Source organism: Diospyros lotus, chromosome 8 (assembly GCF_014633365.1).
Source record: "Diospyros lotus cultivar Yz01 chromosome 8, ASM1463336v1, whole genome shotgun sequence".
NCBI classification, from domain to species: Eukaryota; Viridiplantae; Streptophyta; class Magnoliopsida; order Ericales; family Ebenaceae; genus Diospyros; species Diospyros lotus.
In genome coordinates, this window is record NC_068345.1 from 28,250,174 (window position 1) to 28,272,551 (window position 22,378).

The 22,378-nt window shown below is 38.8% G+C and overlaps 1 protein-coding gene across 9 annotated transcripts in view; it reads right to left on the bottom strand.

The window, feature by feature from the left end:
* The window catches only part of LOC127807998 (calcium-transporting ATPase 3, endoplasmic reticulum-type), a 141,719-nt gene that overhangs the window by 27,888 nt on the left and 91,453 nt on the right, over nucleotides 1-22,378 (bottom strand). For 7 of the 9 annotated variants that reach the window (XR_008024844.1, XR_008024846.1, XR_008024847.1 and 4 more), the window contains 5 exons: nucleotides 22,005-22,055; nucleotides 21,709-21,855; nucleotides 13,095-13,196; nucleotides 10,623-10,677; nucleotides 9,873-9,958 (listed from right to left, as the gene is read on the bottom strand). Coding sequence is in view for 2 of the 9 variants with exons in the window: in XM_052346292.1 (XP_052202252.1) it covers nucleotides 9,873-9,958; nucleotides 10,623-10,677; nucleotides 13,095-13,196; nucleotides 21,709-21,855; nucleotides 22,005-22,055 (441 nt within the window). In the remaining 7 variants the exon portion in view is untranslated. The remainder of the gene's footprint in view (nucleotides 1-9,872; nucleotides 9,959-10,622; nucleotides 10,678-13,094; nucleotides 13,197-21,708; nucleotides 21,856-22,004; nucleotides 22,056-22,378) is intronic. The other 2 variants (XR_008024845.1, XR_008024843.1) reach the window with 1 other exon arrangement.

Here is a 22,378-nt window from a genome sequence, read left to right on the forward strand (position 1 = left end):
GGTAATCCCATCGCTTGCTTTACAAAGTCCTTATCCTCTCTTGGTTCATGGATCTTTGACTCTAGTGTTACCAATCATATGTTTGGTAATCATTCACTCTTATCCTATATTTACCCTTAGGGTCTTTATCTACTATTACCATGGCTGATGGTTCTCAATCCTTAGTCTACGGCATTGGAAATGCAAAATCACTTCCTACTTTACCACTATCATCTGTGTTACATTTGCCACAATGTCCTTTTATTTTGCTTTCTGTTAGTCAACTAACTCATAGTTTGAATTGTTCCATCACTTTTTTCTTGTCTAATTTTGTTTTTGTTCAAGATTAGAGGACTGGATAGATGATTGGCAAGGGGTATGAGTCTTAGGAACTCTATTATTTGTCTTGACCTACTTCACTAATGGCTTGCATGACTATTGTTTCACCACTACACATCCATTGTTGGTTAGAGCATTTGTCTCCATCTTGTCTCAAGAAGATAGTTCCTAGTTTGTTTAGCCTTCTTGCTTTAGAGTGAATCTTATCAATTTGGGAAACATAGTTGTAGTTCTTTCCCAAGTCAAGTCAACAAGCATGTCAGTTCTCCTTTTTCAGTTATCCATTTTGATGTATGGGATTCAAGTCGTGTCAATTCAAAACAAGGTTTTTGTTATTTTGTAACCTTTATTAATGATTTTTCTCACACTACAAGGTTATATTTAGTGAAACATCGTTTTGATTTGTTTTCTATCTTTGTTGCCTTTTGTGCTGAAATTCAAACCCAATTTAATATGCCTATTTGGGTTCTTCACCGTGATAATGATCTTGAATATCTGTCAACACCATTTAAATCTTATATGGCATCAAAAGGGAGCCTCATACCAAACCTCATGTCTTGGCACCCCACAACAAAATAGAGTTGTTGACCGAAAGAATCATCATTTAATTAATATGATATTGTCTTCACAATGTGCTACTTGATTAACTAAACGCCCTCCTTTGTGACCAAGTTCCTCATTCCATTCCTTTTCCTAGAGTTGACTTGTATTCTCTCCCCCCTTGTATCTTTGGTCGTACTTGTTTTGTTCATCAAGTTACCTTGGTTGTGATAAGTTGGCAACTTGCTCTCTCAAATGTGTTTTTCTTGGTTATTCACGTCTTCAAAAGAGGTATCAATGCTATTTATTCACTTGAGTTGGCTCACTACTTTGTTTCTGGTCATGTTACCTCTTTATGAGTCCTCTCCTTATTTTCCTCCATCTTCTACATTACCTAAGTCAGTGTCACCTAAACTACCTTTGGATGTTCCCTTTCTTAATCTTCCTTCTTCTTCTCCACCCTTATCTTCGTCTCACCTTTGATTGCCCTGACCTTCAAACCTATCTACAATGTCCTCAACATGTGGGCCCACCAACAGAGGCCATCATTGATAGCCCTATGGGGCCCTCACTAGACTCGTCCTTCGTTGCAATTGGCCCTTCCACCTTTGATCCATCTACCATTGTTATTGATCTTGACTTGCCTATTGCTCTTTGTAAAGGAACTCGTCACTGCACTACCCAACATCCCATTTGCAATTTTGTTAGATGATGATGATATAATTATTACAAGGAATCATGATGTTGGTATTTGAGTTGAAAGCTCACTCTCAACAATAGTTTCAAACCAAGGATTTGGGTCTGCTGAAATATTTTCTTGGTGTTGAGGTGGCTAAGTCAAAGAGGAGAATATATATCTTTCAAAGGAAGGATAACTTGGATATGCTTCAAGAGATAGGTATGCTTGGATGTAAGCCTATAGACTCTTGTGGCCCAAATGTCTAAGTTGTTTATGGGGTAGGGGGAGACTATTTTTTATGTAACATTCTGGAATTTGGGAGATAAATAATAATTATTAATTTCGGTAGTTGTGATGATTATTGAGTATTTAAGGGATTAAGGGAGAATATTAATTTATATTGTTTTGAGGAAGTGGGAGAATATTTGGTAAAATCGGGGTATAAGAGTAATTATTACGTGGCGTGTGTGTGTATTCTTGGAAGTTGTGGGGGTCAAGTGTAAATTCCGAAAGTGGATTGGGGGATGCTTTAAAATTAATTAAATGCATGTATATGTTAAAGGAGGCAGCCAACGTGGGTGGCATGCGCGTGAGTGGTCCAGGCCATGGGCGCAAGTTTGAGGCAGGCAGCAAGCGTGTGCACGAGGGATTTTGGCTGAATTTTATTTAGCCTTTAGGCGCCCAAAACAGTGCCATTTTGCCAGGGCACGGGAGGTTGTGCGACAGCCGTTGGTGGCACCAAGTGGCCCGTGCTGGGCCTCCCGTTCGCCTTGGCAGCCAAGCCACCTCTGTTTTGTTCTATTTAAAGCTAAATTTTGGCCATTTTGAAGGCATGGAATAGAAGAGAAATTAGAGGAAGAAGGAGGCATGAGCAGGGCAGGGGAAGAAGAAAAAGGGAAAATTGGGAGGAAAATTAGGGAATTTTGGGATTATTTAGCGCATAACGTGGCTAAATAAGTCGGTAAAATTATTAGAAGCGTCGTATGTTTAAATTATACGTTTGGCACGGTTAGATTTGATTATTTTGAGCCGTAATCTTATTATTTTCTGTAAAACATATTACTTTACAGCAAGAGTGCAGGAAAGACGAGAATTGTAGAAGAGTTAAATAATTAGTATTGGCAGCTTGTTTGTTATTTCTATTTGTTTAAGTTGGTGTGTTTTTATTCATCTATTTGTCTAGCTGATTATGCGGTGTCATGCGCCTATATAAGGAGCACATCAGTATTTGTTTAGTATGTAATCTTTGATCTTGTGATCTGCTTTCTGTAATTCAAGTTTTTGTTCTTCGATTAGCTTTTCTTTTCTCATTCCTTTTCTATTCTAGATCTATTTTTCACATAGTATCAGAGCCTTTCTGATATGTTCCAATGGCCTCTGATTGAGTTTTTAGTTCCGCCTCCTCTTCTCCTCCTCGTCAATCCTCTTCTAATAATTCGATTTCCTCGCAATTAGATTTCTCAGTTGTTGCGAAGGCTTTTAGCTATATTCCTCTGAAGTTAGACACAAAGAACTACATTTTCTGGAAGGTGCAAATTCTTGCCACAGTTTGTGCCTTTGATCTTGTTCAGTTTTTGAACAAGACATCTCCTCCTAAGTGTGTGACTGATCCCACTGGTGGTTCGATAGTGAATTCAGAATACTTGAGCTGGATTCGTTTGGATCAAATGCTTCTCGGCTGGTTATTCTCTACAATCAGTGAAGAAGTGCTCGCTCAGGTGATTCACCTAGAATCGTCAGCTGAGGTATGGATTCTGTTAGAAAATTTATATACAAGCCAGACATTAGCTAAATCGTTTTAGCTCAAGTAGCAATTGAGATCTATTAAAAAGGATGGAATGTTTGTCAATGATTACATTCTAAAGATTAAGACTATAGGCCACTTGCTTGTAGCCATAGGATAACCTTTAAGTGACAATGAACTGTCATTGGCAATTTTAAATGGCTTAGATCAAGATTATGATACAGTTGTAAGTCTTGTCACTTATCAAATGGATGAAATCGATTTGGAGAAAGTTCAATATCTACTTTTAATGCATGAACAACGTCTGTCTACTAAGAATCAATCACTGATTGCTCTAAGTCCGGATCAAGTCACTTCTCCTTTACAAGCAAACGTAGCATCATCTTCTTCTGCTCAGAATAATGGAGACTCAAATTTTGCGAGAGGAGGATTCGTTCAACGAGGCAATAGTAATGGTTTCAGAGGAGGTAGAGGTTGTGGTAGAAATTCCAATAGATGAGTTTACTGTTAACTTTGTGGCAAGCCTGGCCACTTTGTAAATTGATGTTACTATCGCTTTGATAGAAGTTTTCAAAGGACGCCTAGTGGCAGATCACAAGGCGGTCACAGTGGTTATAGTGGTTATCCTGGTTCTCAATTTGATACTCGAGCTTATATGGCCTCCCTAAATGAATCTAATGGAGCCTGCATGCTTGACTATGGCGCATATCAGAATTCTCACTGTGGTAATTTTTCCAAACCAAACTTGTATTCTTCTGACCAATTTGTTTCGTCACCTAATCTTCCAGATCAATCTTGGTTCGTGGATTCTGGAGCCACGAATCACATTACTTCAAACTCGAATAATTTGTCCTTCCATACGCCTTATCATGGTGCAAATAAAGTCACTATCAGGAATGGTAAGAAACTACCTATAACTCACATTGGCACTAGTCCTTTACAAACCTTACCTCAATCAAATTCTGTTTTGTATGTGCCAAATATCCTTCATGTTCCTGGTATGAAAAAAAATTTACTCAGTGTATCTCAACTTACAAGAGAACACAATGTTATTGCTGAGTTTCACTCTAATGTTTGTTTTATTAAGGACAAAACATCCGGACTGGTACTGCTCCAGGGACGCCTTAAGGATGGGCTTTATAGGCTGGAACCAGCTTCTCATTCTGCTAGTAATAGCAAGTCGGCTTATTCTCTAGAGTGTTTTTCAACTCCTTCAGTGTCTCGGTTTCATTCTTGTAATAGCAAAAATAAATGTAACAGTCAATACTCATTTGATTATGAGATGTCTAAGTTTGTTAATGTCGCTCACACCACACCTAACATAGATCTTTGTAAACAATGGCATGCTCGTTTGGGTCATCCATCTGTAAATGTGTTACAATTGGTGTTGAATAAAATTGGCTTGTCTTGTTCTCTCAATGATTTGTCATTTTGTGATGCTTGTAAAGTTGGAAAACTTCATCGACTTCCATTCTCTAGACATGACATTACTGTTGCAGCACCTCTTGAATTGGTTTATGCCGATCTTTGGGGACCAACTCCTGTTTTGTCCACAGAGGGCTTTCGGTACTATATCATCTTTGTGGAAGCTTTTACCCGTTATACATGGTTTTATCCTCTCAAATTAAAGTCAGATGCCTTGTCAGTTTTCATGATATTCCACAAGTTTGCTAAAATTCAGTATAAAACTAAACTTCGCGCTTTGCAAACTGATAATGGAGGGGAATTTAAGTCTTTCATTCCTTATCTTCAAACTCATGGCATTCGATCTAGGTTTACTTGTCCACACACTCATCAAGAAAATGGTGTAGTGGAACGAAAACATCGTCACATTGTTGAAATGGGCCTCACTATGTTGTCTCATGCTAGTTTGCTCTTAAAATTCTAGGTTGAATCCTTTCAAACTTCGGTGTATCTTATCAATTTGCTTCCCTCCTCCTCTATACAGTTTCAAGTTCCTTTTGAACTATTGTATCATCGTACTCCTAATTACAGCCAGCTACAACCATTTGGTTGTTCCTGTTTTCCTCTTCTCAGGCCATATAACAGACATAAATTTGACTTTCACTCTTCTAAGTGTATTTTTCTTGGTTATAGTCATCACCAAGCTGGGTATAAATGTCTACATCCCTCGGGCAGAATCTATGTGACTAGGCATGTGCAATTTAATCCTTCCGAGTTTCCTTTTCTTCAGTTGTTTTCTGTCTCTCAGTCTTCTCCTTCCCAATTCTCCACTAATTCAAGAGGTCTTCCTACTGTTTTTCTACATCCTCATGTTTCTTCTTCTTCTTCTTCTGTATTTTGTCCCAGAGCAACCCATTCTATACCCTCTGGTTTGAGAGTAAATCATTCAATGCAATCTTTTGATCCATCTGGTTCACCTACTGTCCAACCTATTGTCTCACCTGCTTTACCTAAGAACAATTCTATCAGACTTCAACCAGCACCCTCTATACATCCTATGATTACCAGACTTCGAGCCAAGACTATTGCCACCTCTAGTCCTCATGCTTTAGTGAGTTCTTGTGAGCCTAGTTCAGTTCGTGAGGCTCTTTTAGATTCAAAGTGGGCTCAGGCTATGGAAGCTAAGTATACGACTTTGGAGAAAAATCATACATGGGACTTAGTTCCTTTTTCTCACGACATGAATCTAATTGGGAACAAGTGGGTTTTCCGGATAAAGTATAACTCTGATGGATCCATTCTAAAGCATAAAGCTCAGTTAGTGGCAAAGGGTTTTCTTCAAAACCCAGGTGTTGATTATAGTGAGACCTTTAGCTCGGTTGTTAAGGCTTCTACAATTCGTGTATTATTTTCATTGGTTGTTCAAAATGGTTGGGAGATCCAGCAGGTGGATGTGAATAATGTTGTCCTCAATGGTGATTTGGATGAAACAGTGTTTATAGTTCAACCATAGGGCTTTGTCAACTCTCAGTTTCCTACTCATGTTTGTCATCTTAGGAACTAAGCTGAAATCAGCTTTGTTGTGTTGGGGCTTTGTTAAGTCCGTTTCGGATGCGTCTTTGTTCATCAAACGGACTGCTAGCTATGTGATGTATATGTTAGTCTACGTTGATGATATATTACTCACTAGCTCAAGCTCAGCTGCTTTACGTGGTTGCATAGCAAATCTAGATCGTTCCTTTGCTCTAAAAACTTTAGGAACTGTCATTTTTTTTGGGTTTTGAAGCCTTTAGAGATCACACTGGTCTCTATCTCAATCAGTCCAAATATGTCCGTGATTTGTTGGAAAAGGTCTCCATGCAGGACTGTAAGCCTTGTAGTACTCCTATGGCTGCTGGTACTTCTCTTACTGATGATGGAGATCTGTTTTCTCAACCTAAGTTGTATCATACTCTAATTGGTTCCTTGCAATATCTTACTTACACTCACTAATGATGGAGATCTGTTTTCTCAACCTAAGTTGTATCATACTCTAATTGGTTCCTTGCAATATCTTACTTACACTCGGCATGATATTGCTTTCATAGTAAATAAGCTGAGTTAGTTCATGGCTGCTCCTAAAATGCAACATTGGTTGGCTTGTAAAAGATTGTTGCGGTATATTAAGGGAACTACTGGTCTGGGTCTAGTTTTCTCTCCCTCAGCTGAAGCATTGTCCATCATGGTCTACACAGATGCAGACCATGCTGGCTGCAAGGTTACTCGCAGGTCTACTACCCGGTTTTGTGTCTACTTTGGTAAGAATCTTGTTGTATGGGAATCAAAGAAGAAGTTGGTTGTAGCTCGTTCAGTGGGTGAAGCTGAATACCGAGTTGTTGCCTTGGGAGTAACTGAAATTGTGTGGCTGAAAAATCTACTCCAAGAGCTGGGATATCCTTGTGCAGCTACTCCTATTGTGTGGTATGACAATTTAGCTGCCAAAAGCATGGAAGAAAACCCTGTGTATCATTCACGGACAAAACACATAGGTGTTGATGTTCATTTTGTGAGGGAGAAAGTTGAAAATGGTGAGGTGGAGATCAGGTATGTTCCTACTGCTGAACAAGTTGCGGATGTTTTCACTAAGGGACTGCCTAGAGATCGGTTTAATTTGTTGTGCACTAAATTGGGTCTTATAGAGACACCTATAAGAATGTTTCAGCAACAGGAATCCAAATTGAAGGGGAGTGTAGAAGAGTTAAATAATTAGTATTGGCAGCTTGCTTGTTATTTCTATTTGTTTAAGTTGGTGTGTTTTTATTCAGCTATTTGTCTAGCTGATTATGCGGTGTTATGTGCCTATATAAGGAGCACATCAATATTTGTTTAGTATGTAATCTTTGATCTTGTGATCTGCTTTCTGTAATTCAAGTTTTCGTTCTTCGATTAGCTTTTCTTTTCTCATTCCTTTTCTATTCTAGATCTATTTTTCACAAGAATCGGTTGTTCACAGGCAAACTCCTAACCCTCTTTTAGTGCTCTTTGATCCCTATGCAAGTCCCCGTTGTTTCACATATTTTATTCCCTCCCTTGTCATGATTCGATTCCATGTATTAATTGTGTAACTACATGTGGAAACCATTTATGGTTTGTGTGTTATTTCTTGCTAATCGACATGAGGCTTTGTACCGCCCCTACCTCTTTGGGAATGATACCAAACCCAAGTAGGGCTAAGTTCTTAGAGAGTCAGTTGTGGTTGTGGGTACCCTTCAAGTTGAGTAGTCGTAACTGGAGGGCCAAAGATATGGTTGTGTGTTTAAGGGTGTGGGGTATAGAGCTACTGGCTGTCCACAACTGAGTCGAGACAGTCAATCGTTGGAAGTATGAACGCCAACTATCAACCATTGTGACAAGCCACAGACGGGTCAGGAAAGCTAGTACTGCTAGTCACCCACACTTGTTATTGAGCATATCATGGTATTGTAACACATGGGATGGGGTTGCATTCATTGGGGGGACATGACTTGTGTGGGTTGGGGAGTGTGCGCATTGGCATGACCCAATTAGCCTGCTGAGTGTCGACTTAGGTAAGATAGGTGAGCATATGCATTTAGAGTATTCTGCCTGTGCTGGTTCCTATGTGGACGTAGTATGGCTTGATGCTTGGCTTATGGGAGCCTTGTCATCATGTTTATGCTGTAGAAACCATTGTATTTCTTATATGTTGCATTGCATGGTGAGCAAGAATGGCTGAGGAATAAGAGAGGCGCATAAGACCGTGGGGATGAGACCCATGACAGCTATACGTTATGACGATGTGTTATGTATGATGGTAAGAGATGTTAAATGACAATGCAACACGAACAAAAGGGTGGACAACAATAAGTTCTCGCAATATTTTGACACCAAAATATCGCGAGAACTTTGCATGTTTTTGAATTAATTTTTTATCTTTGCCCGCCCATTTTCAAACTCACTCTCTCTCTCAAAACCACCCCCTCTCAAACCCACTCTATCTCTCCATTTCTCTCTCTCAAATCTCTCCCCCACTCACTCTCTCAAACCCACCCCCGTGGGTTGCAGCATCCGTTGTCGCCCCACCCTTGCCCTGCCACTGCAATGAGCATTGTTGTCACCCCCCATCTAGTCGAGCATGGTCCGTCGTCGCCCCTCTCTCTGTCGGTCGCACCGCCTCGCCCCCACCACCAGCCACAGACCGTTGTCCCCCCCTCCCCCCCCCCCCCCACCGCCGCTTAGACCACCATCGCCCCCCACCCACCAGCTGCTCGCACTGCCTTGCCCCCACCTACCGTCGCTCTTCCCTCCATCCCGAGCAACTGCCTGCACCCACCACATCGCCACTCGGATGGCCATCGCCGCCCCCCATCACTGCTCGAATGGCCATCCGCTGTCGTTATCCACCCCCACCAGGTCGCCCCCGGCGAGTCACACATACATTTATATATATCTATATATTTTTCTTTTTTTTTTGCCTTGTTGTTTTTTGTATGTGCTGCTGCTAATGATGATTTAGTTGTGAAAATGGAAAATTAAGAATATGTTTTTTTATTTGATTGTGTGAGGAGTTTGGGGTTCGGGCTTATAGAATATCAGGTTTATATGATGTGGTTGGGAACTGAAATTTACCCGCTAGCAAATGTAGTCGGAATGAGAAGGATTGAAGACGGTGTTGAGGAAGACGAAAATGTCTAATTATTACTTTCTTTGTAATTATTTTAGTTCTTGTAATTCTGAAAATGAAAAATTTGTTATTTGAGTGTAAATTTAGTCCTTGAAAAATTAGAATTTATGTAATTAATTTTATATTGTGAAATTTATGTAATATAATTAATTTTATAACTAGTCCTCAAATATATTCATAAAGATTTCAAGATTGGTATGCAGGCTGACGTAGACTGCCATAATCAGCAAATAATAGGGTCTCCCATGCAAGATTTTAAAGAAGGAAATATATGTTTTTATGACATAAGATCATCCTTGTATGAGTTTTCCTGAATTTCCAAATTTGACCAAATACCCCCTTTTCTGCTTGAATATTTTATTTGAACTAGTAGCAGTACAAAATTTTTACAAATCTAATCTGAATCCATATTTTGTGGAGCTAATTTTGAAACCAATCTTTGATGTCATCCAAACAAAAACCAAGCCACTACCCATACCCAAGTTCTAACATGAGAGAGAACTTACCAACTCTACATATGGTAGTTTAGGCCCACTGTCAGAGTAAACAAACCACCATATGAACCCAGCAACAGTAGCAAGCCCAACATAAGCTGCAAAAACAAAATAATGCAGTCATACACCACATTGGAAGTGTAGAGATTTAAACAAACAGTATGCTCTTTCACCAAACTCAGCATCTCCCAACTGATCTTCAAACTTCTGTTGTCTCGTCTCAACAAATATTAATCTTTGCAAAAACTTGAAAAATTAATAACAAATTGAACAAGGTTCTCAAACGGTTCCTCAATCACAGGTATGTACAACATCAACGGATTATTCTTTGTTGTTCTTTTCTTTTTAGTGAAAATGCTATCAATCAATAACTAACATAAGAAAAATTAAAGCTGGAACAAGAATTCAATATCAAAAGAAGCAATGCGGACTTCAAATATTTACCTTATTCAATTTCCAATACAAGACAACTACCATGTAGCAGACAAAAAGACTATTGAATTAAAAATTGTTCAGGTTTGATCATCAATTATTTGATGTAGAATTACTCAAACTAACCCAAAACTGATTGCACTAATGAAGAGAGTAACATATAAAGGAAATACATGTGTCCAAGTAGAGTATAGCCTTCCTAAGTCTCTCAAGGGCAACCAAAATTAAATGTAGACTTGTACTTTTTTATCAAAGTTGGGTATGTTACAGGCAGCATCTGTAAAGTATACAAAAGGTGATAAGGAAGCAGCACCAACAATCAGATTATACCTCCAATAACTAGATAACGGAAGAATAGCCAACCAGTGACAACAGCTTCATTAACCTGCCCGTGCAAACAGAGTAAATTACTAAAATATAAAAAGGTAAAGAATATGAAGGATTTTAATGCAATCAATCAACCTAGTAAATTTAATTAGGATGACAAACGGATAAAGATAAATGAAATAATAATATAAGTTCTCTAATGGCAATTGAGGGAAAATTTCAAGTCCAATAAACTAACTAGGATATCCTTATTCGGTAAATGTGACAAGTCTAGCAAGTATTAGAATCAGTTCCAAATTCTACTCTCTCTGCTCTTCAGGTACAAGCACAGAGTTAAAAACAATACGTGCTTGTGTCTAATCAAGTTACAAGCATTTCCATTCACTTTGTTAATATCCATCTTCATTATACATCTTTATTGTTTTCTTCTTTTCAGTGCTACGGCAGTTTATCTTAAACAATGATAGTAGGTGCGCTTTTGGATGAATTAGGACACTACGGGGAGTCTGGGAACTTCTGAAACATATCTTACATGGACATGGTGGTTCCTGTACTTCTTACAAGTGTTTTTTTTCCTGAAAGAAGATTTGATTATATTATATTAATGCATAAAATCAAGGTGGCCACTAGGAGCAGCAATACAAACATCCTTACACAAGACAAACCAACCCCAAGAAAACCTGAACTAAACAAAGAATGAGATGCTAAAATCACACTCCCAGTGACAACAGAAATCACTATACCAAGGTACAACGAGAATTCAACACCCAAAATATGAAACAGAGTTCATCACACTGTTCCCAGAAATATGAGACTGAGATCACGACAACATTGCAGCGATATGAACAGATTCAGAACCTGGAACATGATCTCAAAGACCCAAGGATGATCCACCTCAAACATACTTCAAAAAGGATGACCTAAGAAATCCAACCAGGAGATAAACTCCATAAAACAAAGTGATATGATGAAACCATTCTTCCAAAAGCAATCACACATCAACTCACCCCCACCCAATCTGGAACAGCATCCTGTTGTAATATATTCTAATTCATGAGTTGAATTCTGAAAACCAACTCCCAAAACTACACACAATCATTTATAGATTAAACTTAGATCCTGCCCTTTCCATCTCAGTCCTTTCCGCTTGAATAGCTTGCTCCTGAGAATAATTAAATTCAGAATACTGGAGTCGTCCCCTCTAGCAAACAGTCCCAGATTTTTGCCAATAAACAAAGTTGCCTCAGCCTCAGGCAGCCATTAAACCAGAAGAAACATCCTGGTTCTCCACAGGGCTGCCACCAATCTACTGCAACTGATTTTCATAATTCAGATTGTGCCTATTCTGCGTATCCACCTTCAAAGTAGAGCTAACCTGACTTGGAAAAGACCGATTATAATCAGCCTTCCTCTTTCTTCTCCGCAAAAAAATAAAAAAATCAAATAGTCCTCATCTTCAATCTGCTAAATTTGAAGACAGAAGTCTTTTTTTGCAAAGTCCCAACAAGATTAATTTCCTGATTGCTAGGGACCCCCTTTTGCAGAAGAAACTACTGTTAACAAGCTCTGAACCAACACTATTGTGAAAAATCAGACCATCAACAGCTTGGAAGAGATTACAAATAGGGTCCCCAAGAACTTGAAACAAAAAACCAAGGCCAGCATGCAGAGAAATTAGCTTAGAAAAACCTGGAAGATTCCCGTATTTCTCAACCTCAGAAACTGGAAAACGAAGCAAGTATTGATTTGTAGTGGGAAACACTTCTTACCAAGTCCTACTTGGGGTTATCTTGCAAAACCAGTGTAACAGAGTTTTCAGTATGACCACAGCAGTTGGTCAGCACTAAACAACATGCTGGTTTGTTTACAATTCAAGTGTCTATTTTGTTTTGTTTTGTCTCTTGGGAAAAGGAAAAGATGGAAAAAGAAAAGAGAGAAAAAAAATCTGTGAATCTTTCATAACCACTTTGAAGTAGAATTATCCTCTTACAGTTTCCAAAATCTATCAAATTTCTTTAACATACATACAAATAAAATATTTATTTATTTATTTGTTAAGATGATCTTATAAGGTAATAGTAATCTAAGATCACTGTGATTCAGTCAAATTCCCATGGTTGTCACAACATACTCTTATCATCTTCACACCAAGAATTTATATGGTTCAGAAATGAATAGAAATTAGTCAAATTTAAATCTGGATGGGCTTTCATAGATAGGAAAGAGACAAAAACTCAGTCTTCAATGTTCATTTCTATAGCTGCAAGTTTCACTTACATAACACACGCTAACATAAATAAAAAATAAATATGCTTCATTAAAAGAACATTAGAGACAACAAAACAATCATGTTGGTTTAAGGAAGATGAAGTCTTTGTTGCAATGGAAATTGTAATAGACGTAAGGAGAAAAGTAAGAAAGGAAAATGTTAACAGCAAAGAATGAGCAGTGCAAAGCAAACCTCAGCTGCATTACCTTACGAGGTTTAGCCTTCATCACATCACAGTCCTGCTTATTGAAACCAATAGCAGTGGCAGGCAATCCATCAGTAACTAAATTTACCCAGAGCAGCTGGACCTGGTAAGTCACTAAACTTCACCTCATCTTGGCATCAGGTTAACTAAAATAACATGATAAATTTATTATCTGTATATATCTTATATAAAAGGAGGCCACCACTGGCATAGTTGTGACAAGTGGCCCATTTTAAGACTTATATTGTATTTCCTTGTCATGTGTAATATATAATTTGTTAGGCCGTTGTCATCATGGTAGTGATACATGGATTAGCCTGGCTCTTTTTCCTATGCTTTAGCCAAGCTCTTTTTTTCTATTCTGAGAAATTAAAATATTAGCAATTATTTCATTAATGCCCAAAAGCATATCTAAAACAGAAACATCAATGAATTATGAACACACAAATAAAGAAACATATAGTAGAAAAGATTTAAATCAAGATGTCATAATTGTTCTTTTTGTCACCTGGATCTCTTTTATTTGGTCTTTTTTTTTTCCTTGTCGTAGATCAAATAATTTAGAATGCAGTCCAATTAACTCAAAATAAAATATCTAAAGAATCTTTAATCCATCTTTTTTTCTCCCTCTTTTATCACATGACTCCCTATGCAAACCAGTAAAGAATTAATATGCAAAAGCTTTTCAACCATTTTGGGTATAATGCATCAATCCAATGTGACAGAAATAATTATTGTACCTCTAATTTCTATGCAGTGTTGCTAAATTGGAAGCAAATAAATTTCAATCAGTAGTTTGTATGCTACAATTGCAAAGACATCAACTTGCAATAGAAATTATATGCAGTAAGAGTAACATAAATATAAAGAAGACTTAAGCAAGTTAATAGTTGGAGAATTTAAGAAGATAATGAATAAAAATACTAAAAGCACTAGCATAAAAATAATAAACCTGAAATATAAAAATATTTTCTGGGTATATACTAAAAGCACTAACATCTAAGAGAAGGCCAGAACCATTGTAGCTTCCTTTTGTAGCTTATTCTATGCTTTTCTTTTATTTTTCTCCTTTTTGAACAATAAATTATTTCTCATGGAGTTCCTTTCCAAATGTTTTGAATTCTAATAATTTTAACAAAATTGATTAGTGACAGTATTAGAGCAGAAAACTTAAATCCATTTTTATTCCAAGGATAAGTCTAAATATATACAGTTTTGGAGAGTCAACAAACCACTTCTCTAAAAATAGGACACTAACTTAACCACCTAAACTGAAACTTTAGAATTAGTGTCACGACCGCCCCTGATTAGAAGATTTTAAATTTCTTTGCATTGTAATTTCTCTGTCTTCTTTACAGCTTTCCTTTTGGTTATTATTGTAATTTCTAGTATCAGTTTGTTAGCTAAAGATTCTCCACGTGGAGGGGGCTAGAATAAGACAAAACTTGTGGTGGCGCGGCCACCCAGCTATATCAACCTAGGACTCTCTGGTGAAGGCATCGAATATGAATTCTACAATCTGATTTCTTCCTGTCTTCTTGCTCTTCCCTCTCTTCTTCACAATTTCTATCTCAATCTCTCCCATTTCTTTGCGAACGCCGATTACAGCTTTTCAAAACCACCTGGGTTGAGAAGTGTAACCCTACTGTCACCCACATTTATGACATTAATAGGTATTAGAGCCACCGGTTCTCGGCCAAGACTCGGTATTATCTCGAACGATGGCGGATGGAACTCATATGAAGAGCATGGAGACGCAGCTTCAGAAAGTTAACTCGACGGTGGCAGAATTCCAGAATCGAGCCAATCAACTGGAGCTAGGAACTACTCGGAATCATGAGGCGATCGTAGCCAAGGATCGCAAGTTGGAAAGTTCCATGGAGGGACTAGAACGAAGGTTGGATGTTTCGATCGCAAGGGTGTGAGATGAGTTGGGAGCTCAAATGCAGCAATTCATGGTGATATTTACGCACCAAAACTCGGTAAGGTTATCCCCTGACTTTTCCCCTAGGGAGAGAAATGAGCCAATTCTGTAGGGAAATTGAATGAACTGGGGAATTGGGACCTAAGAAATTGAGGTAAACCGGGAGGAGGTGTTGGAAAGGATGTTGGGTAGGGATAGGGTAGAACCGCCCAATCATCATCATCTAGGGTACCCTCTGCCTCGGATGGAGATTCTGACATTTGAGGGGGTTAATCCCTGCTGGTGGGTAAGAAAATGCGAGAGGTTGTTTGAGTGGTACAACATACCATAGGTACAGAGGGTATCCCTGGCCACTGCTTATTTCAATGAAACAGTAGATGTGTGGTTCCAAGGGTGTCTTAGTGTGAGGAGGGAGTATACATGGGAGGAGTTCTCTGAGAAGTTATGTGAGAGGTTTGGAGAAAAGAGCATGATGGTTACCATAGAGGAATTCAACAAACTCAAGCAAGTAGGAAGTGTTGAATCCTATTTGAAAAGGTTTGAGGAGTTAAGGTCATTCATGATCCGCCACAACCCCCACCTCTCAGAAGCTTATTTCGTGTCCAGCCTCATGAATGGCCTTAGCGAAGAATTGCGGCCAATGGTGAAAATGATGAGACCAAGAACAGTGGAACAGGCCTCGGAGAGTGCTCGTTTGCAAGAAACCTTGGTGGAGGCGATGATGAAGAAACAGAGGCAGCAGCAGTAAGGAATAGTTCTGGGCACCTCTAATACTGGGGGAAAGGACTACAATCAGGAAGTGATGAAGGGAAAACCGCGTGGGGGGATCGAATTCAGTTCCATATGGGGAATAACTGAGAGAACAAAGGAGGTTGACAGGCCTCTGTTTTTGTTGTGGAGACAAATACTATCTGGGACATCAATGTAAAAGACAGATCCTCTTATTAGAGGGTGATGAGGAAGAGGATCAAGGGGGGACCGGGGAATTAAACCCCGAGGATGACGATAAGGAGGATAATGGGGAAATTTCCATTCATGCTCTGAAAGGGGTAGCTAATAATAAGATTATGAAGGTGGAGGGCCGATCTAATGGATGTAACTTGATGATTCTTATCGACAGTGGGAGTAACCATAACTTCTTTGATGAAAGCACAACCAAGAGACTCGAATGTCAACTCACTGGGACCCCACCCTTGAGTGTGATAGTGGCAAATAGGGATAGGGTGTTGAGTAAATCAGCTTGTAATGGTTTTGGCTAGGAGATACAAGGCAAGAGGTTTGAGGCAAACCTAAGGCTTCTGTGAGTCGGAGGCTGTGATGTTGTCCTAGGCATAGATTGGATGAAGGGGGTGAGCCCCATAAGCTTTGATTTTAACAGAATGGAAGTTTCCTTCGAAAAATGAGGGAAAAGGATGACCTTGGCAGGAGGCAAGGAAATGGGCAGTTGCAAAATGATCAATGGAAGGAGGCCACAGAGGATGTTCAAAGGAAGATGGAACCAATTGGCACACTTATTCTCCATTGTGGCCATAGAAGAGGCCAAAGAAGTATAGGAGGCGCAAGGAGAAATGTTACTGACAGTCAGCACACCTCAAGATATGGGTAATCAGGTATATTACTTACACTTACTTAATACATTGCTAGTAGAGTATGAGGATTTGTTCTTGGAACCTACCTCCCTGCCCCTTACCAGAGTTCATGACCACACAATTAACCTAAAATCTAACATAGAACCAGTTAACATCCGGTCTTACCGTTACCCCCCGATCCAAAAGAATGAAATTGAAAGAATGGTTAGGGATATGCTTCAACAATCCATAATCCGTCCTAACCAAAGTCCTTTTGCTTCTCCAGTTTTATTAGTAAAAAAAAAAAACAAAAGGATGGAAGATGCCAGTTTTGTGTGGATTACCGCCAACTAAATGCCTTAACCGTCAAAGATAAGTTTCTCATACCCCTTGTTGAGGATCTTCTGGATGAATTACACAATGCCCAATTCTTCTCTAAGCTAGACCTACGTTCGGGGTATCACCAAATTCGAATGAAACCAAAAGACATCCCTAAAACAACCTTTACAACCCACCATGGGCATTTTGAATTCCTAGTGATGCCCTTTGGACTCACCAATGCCCTAGCCACCTTCCAATCCCTCATGAACTGTATATTTGAGCCTTATCTTCGCAAGTTCATACTTGTGTTCTTTGATGATATACTTATCTATAGCCCCGCCTTTGACCAACACCTATCTCACTTAAAAACCACTTTTGATATCCGCAGATCTAACCAACTCTTTATTAAGAAGTCTAAGTGTGCTTTTGACCGAGGACAAGTGAAATATTTGGGCCATATTATATCTAAAGAAGGGGTTAGCACTAATCTGAGAAAGGTAGAGGCTATGGTAGCTTGGCCCAAGCCTAATTCTATAAGGGTCCTGAGGGGATTTTTGGGGTTAACTGGGTACTATTGGTGATTTGTGAGGGGATACGAGGCCATCAGCAAGCTGTTGACAGAATTACTAAAGAAGGGAGGGTTTGAATGGGGACAATCGGCAGAGGAAGCCTTTACTAAGTTGAAAGAAGCCAAGAGTAATGTGCCAATTTTAGGGCTGCCAGACTTTAGCAAACCCTTCATCCTAGAGACAAACGCAAGTGGAATGGGTGTTGGGGCAGTGTTAGCTCAAGAGGGGAGGCCTTTGGCTTTCTTGAGTCAGGCCTTAAGCCTTAAGCACTTGGGGCTCAGTATCTATGAAAAGGAGTTTATAGCTGTGTTGATGGCGGTGGACAAGTGGAAGCATTACTTTGAAAGGGGAAAATTCATAATCAAAACTGATCATAAAAGCCTAAAGTTTATGTTACAACAGAAACTTCACATCCAGTTGCAAAAAAAGGGGATATCCAAATTGATGGGGCTGGATTATACCATATAGTATAGGAAGGGGAAGGAGAATACAGCTATTGACGCATTATCAAGGTGTCACGAAGAAGGAAGTGTGGCAGCAATATCCCAGGTGGGTTCGGAATGGTACAGTGAAGTGGTTGATAGCTATGGGGAGGATAAAAAGATAAAAGGGTTATTAGAAAAATTGATAGTGGGAACTCAGGATGAAGGAGGGTATACCCTGAGTGGGGGACTGTTGAGGTATCACAGGAGATTGATGATTGGGGATGAAGCCGGGCTTAAGAAAAAGATCATGCAGCTCTTGCATGAATCTCCGTTAAGGGGACATTCAGGGGTGCGAAACACTTACATGCAGATTAAAAGGTTGTTTCATTGGCCGAGAATGAAGGCCGAAGTTGGAAGATATGTGTTGTCTTGTGACACTTGCAAGAGGTGCAAGTTTGAGAACGTAGCCTACCCCAGACTGCTACAGCCATTACCCATCCCCGGCCAAGCATGGACTAGCATATCAATGGATTTTGTGGAAGGGCTACCGAAATTTGAGGGAAGGGACAACATACTGGTGAGAGTGGACCGGCTGACCAAGTTTGCTCACTTGATAAGGCTAACTCGCCCATACACCGCTCAAGCAGAGTCTTCCTGGACAAAGTGGTTAAGTTGCATGGGACCCCTAAGTATATTATCTCAAACCGGGATTGTATTTTTACAAGTCTAATGTGGTGGGAACTCATGAAGGCATTGGGAACCAAGCTAAGCATGTCCATAGCCTACCACCCTCAATCAGACGGGCAAACAAAGAGGGTAAACCAAAGTTTAGAAACCTATCTAAGGTGTGTTTGCCTCTTACAACCCAAGGAGTGGCACCGATGGTTGTCCCTAGCCCAATGGTGGTATAATACCAACCACCATTCCTTTATCAAAATGTCACCTTTTGAGTCCTTATTTGGATATCAACCACCAACCTTACCGGCTGTTGAAAGAGGATCCAACGTAGCAATAGTGGAAGAATACCTACAACAACGAAGATAGGTAACTCAACATCTTAAGCAGGAGTGGGCATCGGCCAGGAATAGGATGAAGCAAGTAGCCGATCGAAGGAGAAGTGAGAGAGAGTTTGCAGTGGGAGATAATGTGTATTTGAGGCTGCGATACCCACACCTCAAGTCAATCACTAAGGGGAAGGTGACTAAACTCAGCCCTAAATACTTTAGTCCTTTTGCCATAGAAGCTAAAATAGGCCAGGTGGCTTACTGTCTAAAGTTACCGGAGGGGACCCAAATTCATCCAGTATTTCATGTATCCCTCAAGGAATCTGTGGGAACTCAACCAGTGAGCAAAGCCCTACCTACATTCCCTAAAGAAGCTACCGAGGTGGTGGAACGAGAGGCTATACTCGAGAGGAGGGTGGTGTACAAGAAAGGGGCTCCACTTATTTAAGTGTTAGTCAAGTGGCGTGGCAGTTCTCCGGATTGCAGCACTTGGGAGTACCTCCCGGATCTCCTAAAACAATTCCCCAAAACGGCTAGTCTCCTTAGCAATTCTAGACGACAAGAAATTGGTTGAAGGGGGGGAAAATTGTCACGACCGGCCCTAATTAGCAGATTTTTAAATTTCGTTGCATTGTAATTTCTTTGTCTTCTTTACAGCTTTCCTTTTGGTTATTATTGTAATTTCTAGTCTCAGTTTGTTAGCTAAAGATTCCCCACGTGGAGGGGGCTAGAATAGGACAAAACTGGTGGTTACAACCGTTAAGAGGGTGAGGATAGCTTGTGGGCGCGGCCACCCAGCTATATCAACCCAGGACTCTCTGGTGAAGGCATTGAATATGAATTCTACAATCTGATTTCTTCCTATCTTCTTGCTCTTCCCTCTCTTCTTCACAATTTCTATCTCAATCTCTCCCATTTCTTTGCTAATGCCGATTACAGCTTTTCAAAACCACCTGGGTTGAGAAGTGTAATCCTACTGTCACCCATATTTATGACAATTAGGGATAAGAGGAAAACGAGGATAAGTCTAGATCAGTAGCTAGCCACTAAACTAGGAGTCAGTTTGACAATTTGACTGCAACCTCTTACTTGAAGAAAAGATAGGAAGATAGGATAGGATTACACACTTATCTCTCGACAATTAATTTCCAAAATATATTAAAAAAAATACAATGGATTACAGACAAACAAATTCAATGTGTAATATATACAAGGAGGTTGGAATTGTGTGTTTGAAATTTGTGCCTTTATTCAATGTTCCTCTTTTTCTTTTTCCTTCCAAGGAAATAAAAGATATCTTATTAATTTGCTTTCTTAACTTATCACATGCACTTTGAGGACATTAATAATTTTAGCATCAGGACACAAAATCTTCCGAGACATGCAGGAAAAAAAAAAAAGAGAAACTGAAATAGAGTATGAAGGGTATAAATAGAGAAAGATAATTAAAAAATCTCAACAAAAAGAAAAGAAAAGATAAAGTAAATAAATATTAGTAATTAAAAATTAGTAAACAAAATCTCACCAGAAACACACTAAAAATAAATAGATTATGAAGGGTATAAGTAAATAAATAAAAAAAGTAAAACATTAACACCAAGGGCAATCTTATTTTAGCAGCCTAAGCTTTTCTGTTTGTGCTAACTGGCTAATTATCATTTTCAACTTGTGTTATTTTTTAATCTCTTTCATTTCTTCTCTTTGAAGAGAATCCATTGAACCAAATGAATTATGAACTTTTAATCCATCCTCTCTTTGTTTCCTTTTTCTTTTCATTTCTTTCCTTTTTTGGAACTCTTTATCATTTAATTCTCGACACAAATTGATAGATAATTAATTGTAAACGATCTTCAAATTTCGTTTTAGTTAAATGCATCCAAACTCATAACTACTAGAGAATTAATAACAGCCTCATATTTTAAATGAATATTTTATGATATCGAGATTAATGTATTTGCATCGAAAGATTGATAATATGGTATTATAGACAAAAACAGATGGTACTTTCATAATGTAAGAAATTAGAAAGATATTTAATTTAAACTAAAATAGTATAATACAGAAAACACAAAAATTCAATGAAACCATATGTAAGCTATGACTATCATAAAAGCTTGAGCCTGGCTGCCATCTACAATTAGAATTTTTTTATAAAATTAACTCTTGCCTGTGGATTTTTATCTATTGCCAGTCCCAAGCCTAGATAGAGGAGGATTGTGATAGGAAGCCAACTTCTAGCATAAAACTCATCGGATCAAAAAAACATGAATCTTAGACAAATTAAAAGCTAGAATTCATGTAGCTAGCCCCACATAGTGCGATAATGGCTTGGTATGTTGTTGGATTTTTATAAAAAATTACTCAAATATTGAATTTGAAAACTAGAAGAAAAACCTGTGCAATTGATGGGCCTAAAATTAGTATATAGTAAAATATAGTGTGTTCCAAAGAAAAGCAAGAATCCTTCCTAATACTTCAGCAAATAATCTAAATCAGGGGCCATGAAACTATATATAATGTTCAGATATAATAAACACCTAAATAGAGTGACCCATCAGGCATGAAAAGTAAGCGATGAAACTTAAATAGACCAACCAGCAATGATCACACCAATCAGGATTCTGGGAGGGGTGGGCCAAAGTAGACTTAATTTAGGCATTAGTTGCATAAAGTGACTGCTCGAACTCAATCTACAATCACATACTTGACAGCCTATGACAGCCACAGAACCAAGCAAAAGACCCCTATATGGCTAAACATTCATGTGCATGCTTCATTATTGAGTAAGTGCCTTGAGAACTTACAGGTACAAGAGTATCAGGTATTCCAAGTACAGCTGCCACAAAAATACAAACAACTTCACCAATGTTTGAAGAAATCATGTATCGGATGAACTGCTTTGTGTTATTGTATATAGCTCTTCCCTCAGCAACAGCCTGCTTGTAACAAATCTGTTAATATGATTGAAATCATATATTTGCTATATTTTTAAAAGCCAGGTTTGTCAAATGATTTCAAAACAAAAAACATGCAAAAGGAACAGAAATCCTACGTGCAGATAACCTAACCTAACAGAATAGGATGGTAGCAGAAATCTTACCGCAACAATTGTCGCAAAATTGTCATCTGCCAAAACCATATCTGAAGCACTCTGAAAATTAATGACAGTACAATCATTGTTTAATAATGTTTACAAAACACCACGGGAACAGTACACATCTCTATGCCACATAAGCAAGAACTTCATGTTAATTGTTAGCACCATCTATACTGCAAATGTAAGCAAGACAGGCAAATAATAACATCATAGCAGTTATCTAGAAAGAACACAAGTAATCAAATAATAATGAAGAAGAAAAGAATACTTGTCAAATAGAAAAACTAGTAAAAATAATTCAAGGAGACAATTCTGTTCACAAGCCTGTGGTTGGTCATTGTGGTAGGATCCTAGGGCGAGGCAAAGGTGGAACTGCG